The 12,804-nt window shown below is 45.3% G+C and overlaps 3 protein-coding genes across 8 annotated transcripts in view; 1 reads left to right on the top strand and 2 right to left on the bottom strand.

Annotated features, from left to right (window-relative positions):
* Positions 1-25: 25 nt before the first annotated feature.
* Positions 26-5,075, bottom strand: LOC134039262 (upstream stimulatory factor 1-like). 3 transcript variants are annotated; one of them, XM_062484990.1, is made up of 11 exons: positions 5,056-5,075; positions 3,564-3,656; positions 3,189-3,241; positions 2,542-2,657; positions 2,273-2,386; positions 1,828-1,975; positions 1,662-1,716; positions 1,389-1,447; positions 1,164-1,258; positions 875-1,003; positions 26-676 (listed from the first exon to the last, which is right to left on the bottom strand). In XM_062484990.1, the coding sequence occupies exons 2-11, from the start codon at positions 3,569-3,571 to the stop codon at positions 590-592; spliced, it is 864 nt and encodes a 287-aa protein (XP_062340974.1). In that variant the 5' UTR covers positions 3,572-3,656; positions 5,056-5,075; the 3' UTR covers positions 26-589. The 3 variants fall into 3 exon arrangements, with proteins under 3 accessions (XP_062340974.1, XP_062340972.1, XP_062340973.1); XM_062484988.1 differs by lacking the exon at positions 5,056-5,075 and adding an exon at positions 4,164-4,274; XM_062484989.1 differs by lacking the exon at positions 5,056-5,075 and adding an exon at positions 4,143-4,218.
* Positions 4,998-7,082, top strand: si:ch211-215c18.3 (uncharacterized). 2 transcript variants are annotated; one of them, XM_062484991.1, is made up of 4 exons: positions 4,998-5,266; positions 5,877-5,964; positions 6,232-6,585; positions 6,911-7,082. In XM_062484991.1, the coding sequence occupies exons 2-4, from the start codon at positions 5,925-5,927 to the stop codon at positions 7,015-7,017; spliced, it is 501 nt and encodes a 166-aa protein (XP_062340975.1). In that variant the 5' UTR covers positions 4,998-5,266; positions 5,877-5,924; the 3' UTR covers positions 7,018-7,082. The 2 variants fall into 2 exon arrangements, with proteins under 2 accessions (XP_062340975.1, XP_062340976.1); XM_062484992.1 differs by lacking the exon at positions 4,998-5,266 and adding an exon at positions 5,319-5,539.
* A 2,443-nt stretch (positions 7,083-9,525) lies between these two features.
* The window catches only part of LOC134039843 (LHFPL tetraspan subfamily member 6 protein), a 12,901-nt gene continuing 9,622 nt past the window's right edge, over positions 9,526-12,804 (bottom strand). The window contains exons 3-5 of one of the 3 annotated variants that reach the window (XM_062485961.1): positions 10,829-10,927; positions 10,430-10,559; positions 9,526-10,188 (exon numbers count right to left, since the gene is read on the bottom strand). In XM_062485961.1, the coding sequence (XP_062341945.1) occupies positions 10,441-10,559; positions 10,829-10,927 (218 nt within the window). In that variant the 3' untranslated portion in view covers positions 9,526-10,188; positions 10,430-10,440. Of the gene's footprint in view, positions 10,289-10,429; positions 10,560-10,828; positions 10,928-12,804 lie in introns of all 3 variants that reach the window. The other 2 variants (XM_062485960.1, XM_062485959.1) reach the window with 2 other exon arrangements.

Raw genomic sequence — 12,804 nt, 5'->3', positions numbered from 1 at the left:
CATGGTTATTAAAAAGACTAACAACGTATTTCAAATGTATTTAATAGCAAAACGGCAATAAAACTTTCACAAACACAAAAGAAATGAAAGCCGATGTTGGGAAGTAATATGTTTTCATGCTTTTGTAACAGGAAATGTATCCTACTGAATCTAAATGGAAAGAAACCAAGATAGTTAACAATGATCCTGCAACTTTCATTTATCATGAACTTCTGAGACATGGAACTTCTGAGACATGGCCTCGGATTCCTCGTCATCTGAGCTTCACCTCTCCAGAAACATAAAAAGCTTCAAACTCAATCCTTGTTTGTGAAAAAAAGGCTGAGAGTGGTTTGATACACTGAAAATAAAAAGCGATAAGTAAAACATATCACTCCTGTTGTGTGTTACAGTCTCCACTTAGTGTAAAATGTTCATGAGTTTGGGGGAAGTGTCCATAAAGATGCGTGGAATAAAAACAACAATGACATGGTTCTGAGGGTAGCAACAGTTCACATTTGTCTGAATCAGCTATCTGGATCCAACTGCTTTTCATCCACAGTGTTGCGCTGAAATGGGTCCCCCTGTCCTCCTAACCCCGGGGGTGTGCTCACTGTGGTTCCACGCTTGCCCCCGCGATGCCATGCTGGCGCAGCTGGGACCGAAGCATCTGGTTCTTTGTTTTCCACTCATCAACCTAAGCGACATAGAAAAGCAGAATGTTACAAATCAACCTGTGAAGTTGTGCCAGGATAATTCCAGCTTTGTTAAGACGGCGCCAAAACACTACAGAATGCGCAAAGCAATAAATCCCTCCACTAATTCTAGAGTTAAGTCCTGTCTGTTCAAGGGAAGCAATGCCCATCCCATAAGAATGTTGTCTAGACGGGAGCACCTCTTGTCTCAGTAGCTGGTTGTCCATCCTCAGTCTGTCCAGGGCTTCCAGTTCGTCCCCCAGCCGGGCGTTGCCCTGACGCAACTCCTGGATGTAGTCACACGCCTTGGAAAGGATTCCCCCTTTGCTCTGGGAAGGGAACCACAGCACAACCATGAGGAACCACAACACAACCACGGAAAATCTGAAAATCCTAAAATACTCACAGACAACCAACATACCAGATAAAAAAATAAAAAAAATAAGCATATCATTTCTAAATGAAAGCAGGGTTCCTCGTCACATTTACCTGGCCGTTCTTGGTGGGGTCCAGGGTGCAGTCTGGGATGGTTTTAGACAGCTGGACGATCCAGTTATTGATCTTATCTCTGCGTCTGCGTTCCACTAGGGGCAGAGAGAGAGCGAGAGAAAGAGAGGAGGGGGTCAAGACCTGAAGCAGAAGCGTTCCCCCCCCCACACACACACACACACACCAAACACACACACATTGCATCATCAATGGAACCTCGTTCACCTTCATTGTGTTGGGCTCGTCTTTTGTCGTCTCTTGAAGTGCGGGGCGTCTCTGACTTGCTGTAGGACATGAGAGGAAGGAATTCAAACGACAGTCCAATGACAACATACAACTGTCACTCTACTGTCATGTGTGAGGATTGGTGTAGCGCAGGGGTAGAACATTTGACTGCGGTTCAAGAGGTTCCACGTTCAAATCACCCCCTGCTCCTCTTATGTGTGTTATGTGTACAGACTGATTATTGAGGATTATTGTTTTCAGGGTGTTACAGACCTCTGGTTCGCTCCGGTCAGAACTTCCTGGGGTGACATCATCACATACAGCTGACCTGGGGAGACATCGAGGGAAGGTTGCAGATTAGAGCGTGAGACTGTGGATCCAAAAGCTCCAGTACAGCGTGATGACGTAGCACTGTGATGTCACAGCCTGGTTCTCTCACCGGCGGGCGCGTTCTGAGTGAGCATGGAGTCGGCAGCCTGGACGTTGGTCACCATGGCAGCCTGCGTAGCGTCAGTGATGGTGGCTGGGTAGTAGTAATGAGTTTCCGAGGCTTCCCCCTCCAGCCCGTCCGACTGGGAGAACACAGCCTGACACACACAAGAGAACATGAGACACACAGACTGTACCGCTCACAAAGTGTGTGTGCGTATGCGTGTGTGTGTGTGTGTATGCGTGTGAGTGCGTGCGTGTGTATGTCTGTGCGTAAATGTGTGTGTGCACGTGCGTGTGTATGCGTGTGCGTATGCGTATGCGTGTGTGTGTGTATGCATGTGTGAGTGTGTGTGTGCGTATGTGTGTGCGTAAATGTGTGTGTGCACATGCGTGTGTATGCGTGTGCGTGTGTGTATGCGTGCGTGTGTGTGCGTGTGATCATTCTGTTGCACCTGTGTCACCGCCTGAGAGGTGGCAGGGAACCCCGTGACCACGCTCACAGCAGCGGCTCCATCCGTCTGTCCCTCCATCTGTCCATCCGACACCTGGATCACCCGGTAGGTCACCTGAACCACCAAGGTCAAAGATCAAAGGTCAGTACAGCCGTATCGTAAAATCTTGTCATTTTTTACTTGTTTATCTCCCTTCTTCTTCTTTTGTTTTTAGGTAGGATAGGCTACCTCTCTCCTGCATGCCCTGGGGGAGGGTCCCTCTCTCCTACCTGCCCTCCGGCTCCCTCCGTTTTGAACAGGTATTTGATTGGCTGGTCCGAGGAGAAGGTTGCGGCTGATTGGATGGTGGTGATGGCGGTTGGATCGTCCGCTGTTGCAACAGCACCTTGAAATATGGGAAGCAAGATGGCTGAGCAGCTTGCTGAGTCGCTTGCTGAGCCAGTCTAACCAGTTTCCTGCCAGCTACATCAACAGTCTGTGATCAACAGTCATCAACAGTCTGTCTCTTCCATTTTTTCTCCTCTAATGAGTTTTTCTGGGAGTTTTTCCTTGTCTTCCTTGAGGGTTTAGGTTGGTTGAGGGTGTATGTGAACCCCTCTGTGACATTGCTTGTAAAAAGGGCTATACAAATACATTTTTATTTGATTTGTGACAACAGCAAGAAGCTGCCACCAGGATAAATAGAACGATTCACCATAACAAACAGAGTAACTCACAAGTAAAGGTCATTTAAGTATAGACAGAGCCCTAGAAAAAAACGATTACAAGTAGAATCAATTTGGCCGAAGTCATATCAAAAGAATAGTAAAAAAAATCATAATAATACTACAATTATATTATTCACACAGATGCAACACGTGCATGAAACATTCCCCAAAAGAAAAGGTTGGTTTTGTTGCGAGTGTTGAGTTCTTACCCTCTTCGATGACAGGAACATCCTCATCATCATCTTCCAGCGTCTTCTGATGCCTGCAACACAAACATGTCAGCCGTAACCTACACAGGTAACACCAGCTGACAAGTGGCTTGCAAGAGTATTTATGCACGCGGTTTGAATGTATTTATATATGTAGCAGAGGTATGTTGGTTTGATGTTGGTTTGTTACCTTAGACCCTTGATGGGTCCATTTAAATTCAGCATTTGACCATCAATAATGATTCCCCCAAAAACATACTAGCTACATCCTATAATGTAATGGGTATGGTAATAATGTAACATATTAGGTATGAATAAAATACATCTCTCTCTCTGTATTTATCTCTTTGCTATATCTGTTAAATCGTTTCTCACCCCTTCATGTCGACTGGATAACTGATGTTGGCCTCCCCAACGTCCTCGTCCGTCGGAAACTCAGCACTGGCGTCTCGTTTTCAACACTTTACCCTGTTTAGCAACGATGAAAATAATATTTCTGCTAGTTCGCTTTGATTCAATCAGAGGATGATACATAAGTAAGTGAGCTAGCACGCTAGCTATGGCTTAGCGCAAATTTGCTATAACGCCTGGGACCGCAGATGCTAGGGTAGGGTTTAAGATGGCTAGCTAGCAAACCTTACTCGTTTTCACAGACTGTTCGGATAACTGGTGAAATAACATTCAGTTGCTAAATACGTGGTAGAAAATGTTACTATCTAACTACAACAAAGCAAAAATCCCACTTTCGCTTGTCTTAATAATTTATCAAGCTATCTCAAACTGGTAACTACAGTACTGTACGTTGTGTATGTAAACAAAGCGAACGTTGGTATCTATTGCAGATTGGGGGTTAGCTGGGTATCATTTATAAATAGCTAGCTAGCTACATAGTCTTACATCGTATTTGCATGCAAGCTATATATTTACGTAATTAATGTCATAGGTCCAACACACCAAAACATAATAACGCCTCACTAGAAATTTTGACAACCGAGTCCATCCATCCATAATTAGCGGAGATCATTAGCGCATGTGCAGTGCGCAAGCCGACGTCATTTTTCAGCGACGTTTAAAATTCACTTATGTAGCCTACCAGTAGATGACGCTAATTTACGATTTATAGGCCTATCCATGCATCATATGGGCCAGCAGAGCCATAGAAAAAGACTAACAGACTAACCCTTCCCTTTTTATGGCTCTGGGCTACGCTACATCATATTAATTATGCAATCATATTATTATTTGTAGTAAGTCAACCAATTACAAAATCACAGATAGGACAGGGCGTTTATGATATAAAAAAAAAAGAATGCGGCCAAAAATAAATAGGCTACCTTTATTGGATACTGTCAGTGGGACCAAAGCACAAAGCAGTCAGACAATGATGAGCTCAAGCTTTACATTCATAACCAGCTAATATAATATCGTACTTAGTGGTCTTCAAGGCATAATAAATGCACTGGTATGAGCATATGTCAGTGGTACAGGGTTTGACAGCAGATGAAAATCACAGGGTCAAATTACCCTGTCTGCTAAGTTAAATATGATTATTATTACATTGCATTATTGTGATGATTTGTTGAAGGGGGAGGGGTGACAGATGCAATATCTGCTATTATAATTGAGATACGCACAGAGTTAACCAACAAAATGAGATTGCAGATTAGAAATAGACTACACTTTCAAATCCTAATGTCAGGATTGCCTGTTTCCCTCCAGGCTGAATTGTAGCGCAATGTCCAACATTACAGGCCTATTATGAATCTGCCCTAACAAATCGGTCAATGGGCTTTCTCCGTGCTGGTACACCGATATCAGATTACATAGGTGGTTTCATATAAAACTCTCATGTGGGAGGTTCACTAACCGGCATTTCAGCACCACGCCGACTGAGGACAGTTCCATGTGTTGTCACAGACGCTGGTCTCGTGGAGTGTGGATAACCTTAAAATTGATTCAATTAAACCGAATCTGTCGGCACGCGCCAGTCTCATCTACAGTAGCCCACGGTGAGACAGTCGCAGTCGCTGCTTTGGTCTTAAACAGCAGAGGGTGAAATCAGTTTCAACTTTTTCCAGGTGGGTGAAATCAAGACGTTTCATTTGGTAATCGGTAATGTTCGGATCAGTCAAAGGCAAAGGATTGATTTACATTTATGTATTTGTTACATTGTACGAGGTAGTCAATTTTCTACTGCACCTTGTAGGTTACAGCCGAATTGTAAATGCCATCGTTCTTTTTTTCTTTGATCCCGACATGTGCTGGTAAAATGCGGAATCCGTATTGGTGCAGTGTTAATAAGGATAGACTGCAGACTCGGGGCGTAGTCGGTCAAACCGCCTAAACAGGGGGTTAGGCCCCGTTTGCCGGGAGACATAGGATGGGGCGATGTTACCTCCTGTCATGTGGCATAGAAATACGAATTTTACGTTTATTCTTTGAAAGAAAGACAGTCTTGACATGTTTCTTGCATGTGACCTTAGCCTTATTTGTCCAGTTTCTTAACACTGTTTTAGCCTTTCTGTAATATACCGTAGGCTAATTGATAACTATTGTAAAAAAAATTGTGTTAGGCCTTAAGCATTTCTGCATATTCATTTGTATAGGCCTGATGCATTGTGAAACTACGTGAATGACATTGCATGCCTAGCAACAATTCTGTCTGATTATTGTAAAAAAAATCCAAAGGGACAAAAACATTTTCAAGCTGACTGGGCCAAAAACAAGCCAGGCAAGATGGAGCCGCGCCTCTCCGCCACAGCCGGTCTGCTTTTAGGTAACCGACAAGAGATGCATGAAGCAATACAAATACACCTTACAATAACTTATAAAGGAACCTTTCCTGCCGTGCGCTATATCATTATTTAGTTTTACAAACCTAAGCGTGGTACAGTAGACTATGCCAATCTTTGAACGCTATATCGTCTTATCCTCTGTTACCTTCCCTTTTCCATATGACAGATGCACGTGTTGTTGGTTTAGGTCTCTGACAGTACTCATCAGTGTGTGTGCGTGTCTCCTTGTGTATGTGTGTGTGTGTCAGTGTTCGTCTCAGTAGCCTCAGGGTTCTTCTACACCCCACGCGGGCCCCAAATGTACCCCTGCCTCACCTACATGGAGCGCAACATCCGGGTGGACTGCGAGTTCCCCCCGACCAACCAGCTCCCGGGGCCCTACTGTGAGTTCAAGCAGGACAGCCGTCTGGTGGGCACCACGTACCCCAACGCTGTGGCCCAGGTCTCCTCCGACAACCGGCGGAGGGCCAACGTCAGCCTGGTCACCCCCACGCTCTGCCGCCTCACCTGGGCCCCTATGGCGGACGAGAAGCCCTACACCTACACCTGCAGGGTGTACCAGGGCAGCGTGTGGAAGGAGAACAGCATGGGCGTGCACCCGAGTAAGGCTTCCTGTTTGTCTTCTTCTGCTGTGGGAATTGCTGGTGTACATTTGAACACAAACTACATATGAGTCATACACTGATGTAAGGGTACTTTCCCTAAGGGGATGAATATATGATCTATCTGTGATCTAGTGTATATATCTCTATGTCCATATATGATCTCTCTGTGTGTCCGTCTACCTACCGATCTACATTTTCTGAGTGCGTTTCATCTTTTGAACATCTCTGTGTGAAGGCTACAGGAATGTCATATGTGCACAGTCATGTGTCTTGTATCAATATCTAAGAGTTAGACCCTGATGTTCTGTTTCCGTCTTCCTAGGAAATATTTATATCTGCTCTGGCGTCAACATGATCCTCCCCTTCGGGCCTTGGCTGCTGGCACTGGTGATGTCACTTCCTGTAGCCGTGGGGCTTTTGTCTCCGTGACGATCTGTTTCTGTTTAGAAAGCCCAATCAATGAGATGTTTTTTGAAGAGATTTTTTTATATTATCACACAGCGCTTCACGTAGTCTGCAGACATGGAAGAACGCATGGTCACGAGGGCATCAGTGTAACACAAACAAGGGCAAGAGAGAGAGAGAGATCTTTCTGTCTTTCCGCCCGTCTCCATCACATTCAAGGTAGAATTCCTGAGCCGAGGCTGAGAGCTTCCTCTTACTGGTCAGTGTCATGAGGGGATGGAAGGGGGTGAGGCCCACTTTCTGACACAACTTAAGGGGAGTGGGCTCTTGGCGGACTGCCACGGTTAGTGGGAACTGACAGGAAGAGTCCTTTCCCATCAGTAATACACAAAGCCTCACGTCTCCAAACGGAAATGACACAGATAATTTGGTTCTGAATCATTAAGGATCGTTAGAGATCATTGGAGACGGTGAAGTCAGGCCCTCTAGGTCGCTATACGCCCTTCCTCTGTTATCTATGTTTTACAATAAAATCCCTCAACCAAGCCCCATAAAACCATCTGGTGCTTTTATAGGTTATTGTATTATGTTGTATTTGCACCGCACCTCACAGAGCATGACAGAAGTGTATCAGGACAATGTTAAAGTTGATAAATGCATAATCTCGTTGATGTTTAATCAATATCAGTAGCCAGTTAGCATGGCCATTAGTTATCAGCCACTCCGGCTTACATAGCACATCATCAGTAATTGTGTAGCGACAGTTAAAACAATATATGTCATATTGATATTTCATGTTCTCTTTCGTGGGTGTGTTCGATTTCATATCATAATTATTCCATAGGCAACACGTATTCTATTAAAAGTTTTGTAAAGTATTTTCAAAAAAAACAAATGAAGTGGTCCTACTGCTGGGTTTCTGTTGCCTGTGCTGGTGCCCTCCAGAGTCTAGAGCTTGACACGCCTGTGTTTCTAACAGAACAGCCTAACACGATTAGCATTCCACATCCAAGATCTTCCTTTAACTTTGGAGTCATTTTCTTTGATACTAAATGTACTATCATCTCTAATAACTTGAGGGTTAAAAGCTTTCTGACTGCTGTTGGGGAGTCTGAGGTGGAGCTTGGTCCTGAACTCTGGCAGGAAGAGAGGAGGGTCAGTGCTCCAGTCAGACCTTGGACTTTGCACATGCTTGGGCCTCCTGGCTTCTACAGCGCTGCCTGCTTTCTGCTCTTTAGAAGCCTTTACTGGCTGACGATGCTGCTTCTCTGTCCGTGGCTTCCCCTCGCTTCTGCACTAGGCCTTTGTGATGCACACAAAATGTATGGTCACATTTGTGTTTTGTGATATTTTGTTGTATTTTCAGACATTGTGTTGTACTGTTGTACTATATATGGGTAGATATTGAGCCTTGCTCAATATCGCCAGTAGGGAGAAGTAGCCAATTGGTGCTAGCTTTATTTCCTGAAGAGGAACACATTTCTCCTTCTCATTCATTCTGATCACATCAGCTGCTGTGTTTCCCGATACAATCAGACCATAGCAGTCTGTACTGTATGGAAGTGTCATTTGTGAATGTGATGTTTGACATTTTATGTTGCGAAAGAAAAAGCTTGTTTTTATTTCCTTGTCACGGTGGGAAAGTGTATAAAACTCTACAGAGATTTAATAAAGGCACAGTATTAAGATGGAGAACTTGTCTTGTACCTTGATGTTGACAGTGTGTATTTATATGTAAAAGATATGTATGAAAAAAGATATATGAAACAGACTGTAGGTCTAACTTTACACCACTGGAGGGCACTGTGGCACAGCTTCTTTATTTGAAGCTGTTTTCCACTTTCCCCAGCAGAAGGTGCACTATCACCCAATCACACTGAACTTACACACCTTACTTTAACAACAGCTGTGTATCCACTGAAAATTATATATCATGACATAAAGTAGCACATTTCTCTGTTGGATACAGGAATAACAGGATCATATGAGAGTATTCTAAGAGAATAAAGAATGACTAGATGGTGGTCACAGGTTTAAAAAGTCCACGGGCATGAACTCGCACTCAGAATCCTTCCTCATAAAAGGTAAACGTTATAAAAAAGTGTTAACGTTTTTAAAGTTTTAACCAAGCTTTTAACGAAGGTTTAAGTAAGGTTTCTCAAAAACCTGATTCATATTCTCCTCCATATCTTGTTAATTCTGGATCTTATTCATGGGAGAAAGTGCTGAATGTGTGATTATTTGGAGTTACGTGCTGTTATATAGGTCATCTCTGCTGGTTAATCATACCTCTACTCATGTTGCATACATAATAAGACAATCATGCCCTCATTAGGACCAGATCTTCTACTCTCTAGTGTCTCTCTTCTACACACACACACACACACACACACACACACACACACACACACACACACACACACACACACACACACACACACACACACACACACACACACACACACAAACACACACACACACAGCCTGTATCTAACACACGTTTTCTTGTTTCATGAAAACATACCTCAGGTACACACTTCATAGATTTATTAAGACTTAATGAAACACTATTTACAATATATTTAGTACAAAAGTTTCTTCCACAATGCTACTATAATACAATGTACATAATCAAACACAATAATACCTACAATAAACATATATACTATGGCCTTATAGTACCTGTGATATAACTTTGTGTGCTGTAATATTCATAGTGACAATGTTGAGACGTAAGTTATTGCAAGTTACCAGCAAAGGTTTAAATATTTAAGGCAATACCAAAAAAAAGGGGAGATATAATTGAATTAAATATTAAGATATAAAACACGTACGAACAAAAGTAACATTGGAGGTGGATCGATTCTCCTCCCCATCGACTCTGCAAACACTGGGATCACGATAGAGAGGCAGCACAGGCAGGGGAGAGGAAGGGGCGGCACTATTTATATGGCTCTTGCTGCCGTTGATAACTGTGGTGTACTGAATCCCCTGGAGTGGGACCAGCTGTTCCGTGCTGGGCGGGACCCAGGGGCGTGTCTAGTGGATGCATAGCTGTGGGTTTGCTGGCTGTGGATGGAGTCTGTGGTGTCAGTGGGCGTCCGGCCTCCAGCCTGGCGGACGATGACATGCGCCTGATGGTCCTGCTGGCCGGCATGGTGCATCCTGGCCGGCCCTCTGTAGAGGTACAGCTTCCTGCCACACACACACACAGACACACAGAAACACACACACACGCACACACAGGCACGCACACAGGACCCCGTACGCACACATACGAAACCACACAAACGCACTAAACATACACGCACGAAAAAAGCACACACATAACCACATGAACACACACGAAACCACACACACACAAACAAGACACGGTCATGTGACTCGTGCACGTGTCAGCAGACAGAGCTGTTATCCAGTGGAGGTGTGATCTCACCCAGCTCAGAGTCAGTAGGGGTACTGTTTCTGTTTCCGGCCAGCGAAGCAGGCCAGCCAGGTACACAACAACATGGCCGCCGCAGCCCCAGCACCCGTGCAGTAGAAGGCCCAGCCGATCTCACAGGAACCTGGACACACACACACACACACAGGCATACACACACACAGGCACACACACAGGCTCACACACACACCCCAAACCACACAAACACACACAGATATACATACACACACAGGCACGCAAACCGAACCACACACATGCACGCACACCAACCATACCCACACCAAAAAAACGCATACACACACACAAACACATACACACAAACCAACAAGATATGGTTATATGACTACTTTACATGAAAAGACATACCAATATCCAGTTACGACATGACCTTACCCAGCTCAAACTGGTTGGAGCTGTTGCTGCACGTCTGACGGACCTCCTCACTGTCCCAGCCCAGAGGGTACAGGGCACACCCCGACCCTATCAACAGAGCTGGAGAGAGAGGGGGGAGAGAGAGGAGGGAGAGAGAGGGGGAGAGAGAGGAGGGAGAGAGGGGGAGAGAGAGGAGGGAGAGAGGAGGGAGAGAGAGGAGGGAGAGAGAGGAGGGAGAGAGAGGGGGAGAGAGAGGAGGGAGAGAGAGGAGGGAGAGAGGAGGGAGAGAGAGAGGGGGGAGAGAGGAGGGAGAGAGAGGAGGGAGAGAGGAGGGAGAGAGAGAGGGGGGAGAGAGGGGGAGAGAGGGAGGAGGGAGAGAGAGGGGGGAGAGAGAGGGGGAGGGGGAGAGAGAGGGGGGAGAGAGAGGGGGAGGGGGGAGAGAGGAGGGAGAGAGAGGGGGAGGGGGGAGAGAGAGAGGAGAGAGGAGGGAGTGGGGGGAGAGAGAGGGTGGAGAGGGGGAGGGAGGGGGGGAGACCAAGTGAAAGAGAGAAATAAAGAGAAATAGGTAGAGAGACGGGAAAGAGAGAGAGAGGAAGAGAGATTAGTCAATATAGCAAATGGTTCAAAGCATGTTCTAAGACAAAATCATTTTAAACATTTCATGAAAAGATTGATTTAATTATTTAGAACCATTTACATATTTATGAAACAGACTGGGAATTGACTTGGAATCACCAATGAATAATTGAGAGGAGTAACAATAACATAAATACATAGAGCTATAAGGGACATGCAGCACCATCACCACACACTGTATCCCTCCATCTCTACAAACCCCAACCTCCTCATCACCATGGATCGTATCCCTTCACCTCTTAAAGGGGCCTCCTGACATCATACACACATCCTCAACTTCCAACAATAACAGAGACAACAAGATAGGTCTTGTGTTGCCTGCAGGCACATTAAGTGACTTGTGGAAAATTCATGACTTTTGAAGTTACATATCGTGTAAGTTCACGGAACTAGCTCCAGAGGAAAAACAGGAACATACTTTTACAAATGAAATACTGTTAGAACGACGTACTTATCAGACCCTTAGATTTTATGCTCTACTTTCTACATGCACTCTTTTTTTCAGTGTATCGCTTTGGATACAAGTATATAAATAAAATGTAAATGTTTGTTGTTAATCACCAAAGCAAATTCCTTGTATGTGTAAATACATGTGGCAATAAATACATTTTTTCTCTTCTCCTGGGTTGGACTCTGCACAGTTGAAGCAGATCCAGTCTCCTTCTCTTCCTGTGGTCAACATGAATCTATCATGTCCACTCCATGACATACCGAACCACGTAATAACAGGTCTATAGAACTGTTTGGTTCCTGTACTTCTGTGGTTCCAGACAGACATGCATAGCGAGAGCACGGTACTGCTCTAATGTGATATTCCAAAGCAATCAAGGCCTGTGTTGAAAGTCCCTGGACCCGGCAGTAAAGCTCCATGTAATTGGCTTTCATTTCTCTGCAGTGCCGATGGTGAAGACAAAGCTGGGACACCCACACATGGAGAGGCTGGGAGGCTCTCCTCCCCCTCCTCCCCTCATTGTCCCCTCCTCCCCTCATTGTCCCGTCTTCCTCCTCCGTCTTCCTCTTCCTTCTACCCCTCTCCTCCCCCCCTCTTCCTCCTCCGTCTTCCTCTTCCTTCTACCCCTCTCCTCCCCCCTCTTCCTCCGCTCTTCCACCTCCTCCTCCCTCCTCCACTCTTCCTGCCACTCCCCACCCCCCCTGCTCCTCACTTCCATCACCAGGGGTAACACAGAGCACCCCCCAGGCCCTCAGCACAGACTCTCTGCCTGGTCTCTGCTTACACCACATAGTTTCCTCTCCAGGCTAAAAGTGTCTTGTGTCTGTGTGCAGGAGGAGTGACCTGGCAGAGGGATGGAAACCTCGGAGCACAGAAGAGGTGTTCACAAACAGCAGCCAGACAGCAAAAC

Source organism: Osmerus eperlanus, chromosome 19 (assembly GCF_963692335.1).
Source record: "Osmerus eperlanus chromosome 19, fOsmEpe2.1, whole genome shotgun sequence".
Taxonomy (NCBI): Eukaryota; Metazoa; Chordata; class Actinopteri; order Osmeriformes; family Osmeridae; genus Osmerus; species Osmerus eperlanus.
This window is presented reverse-complemented; position numbering and strand designations above follow the sequence as displayed.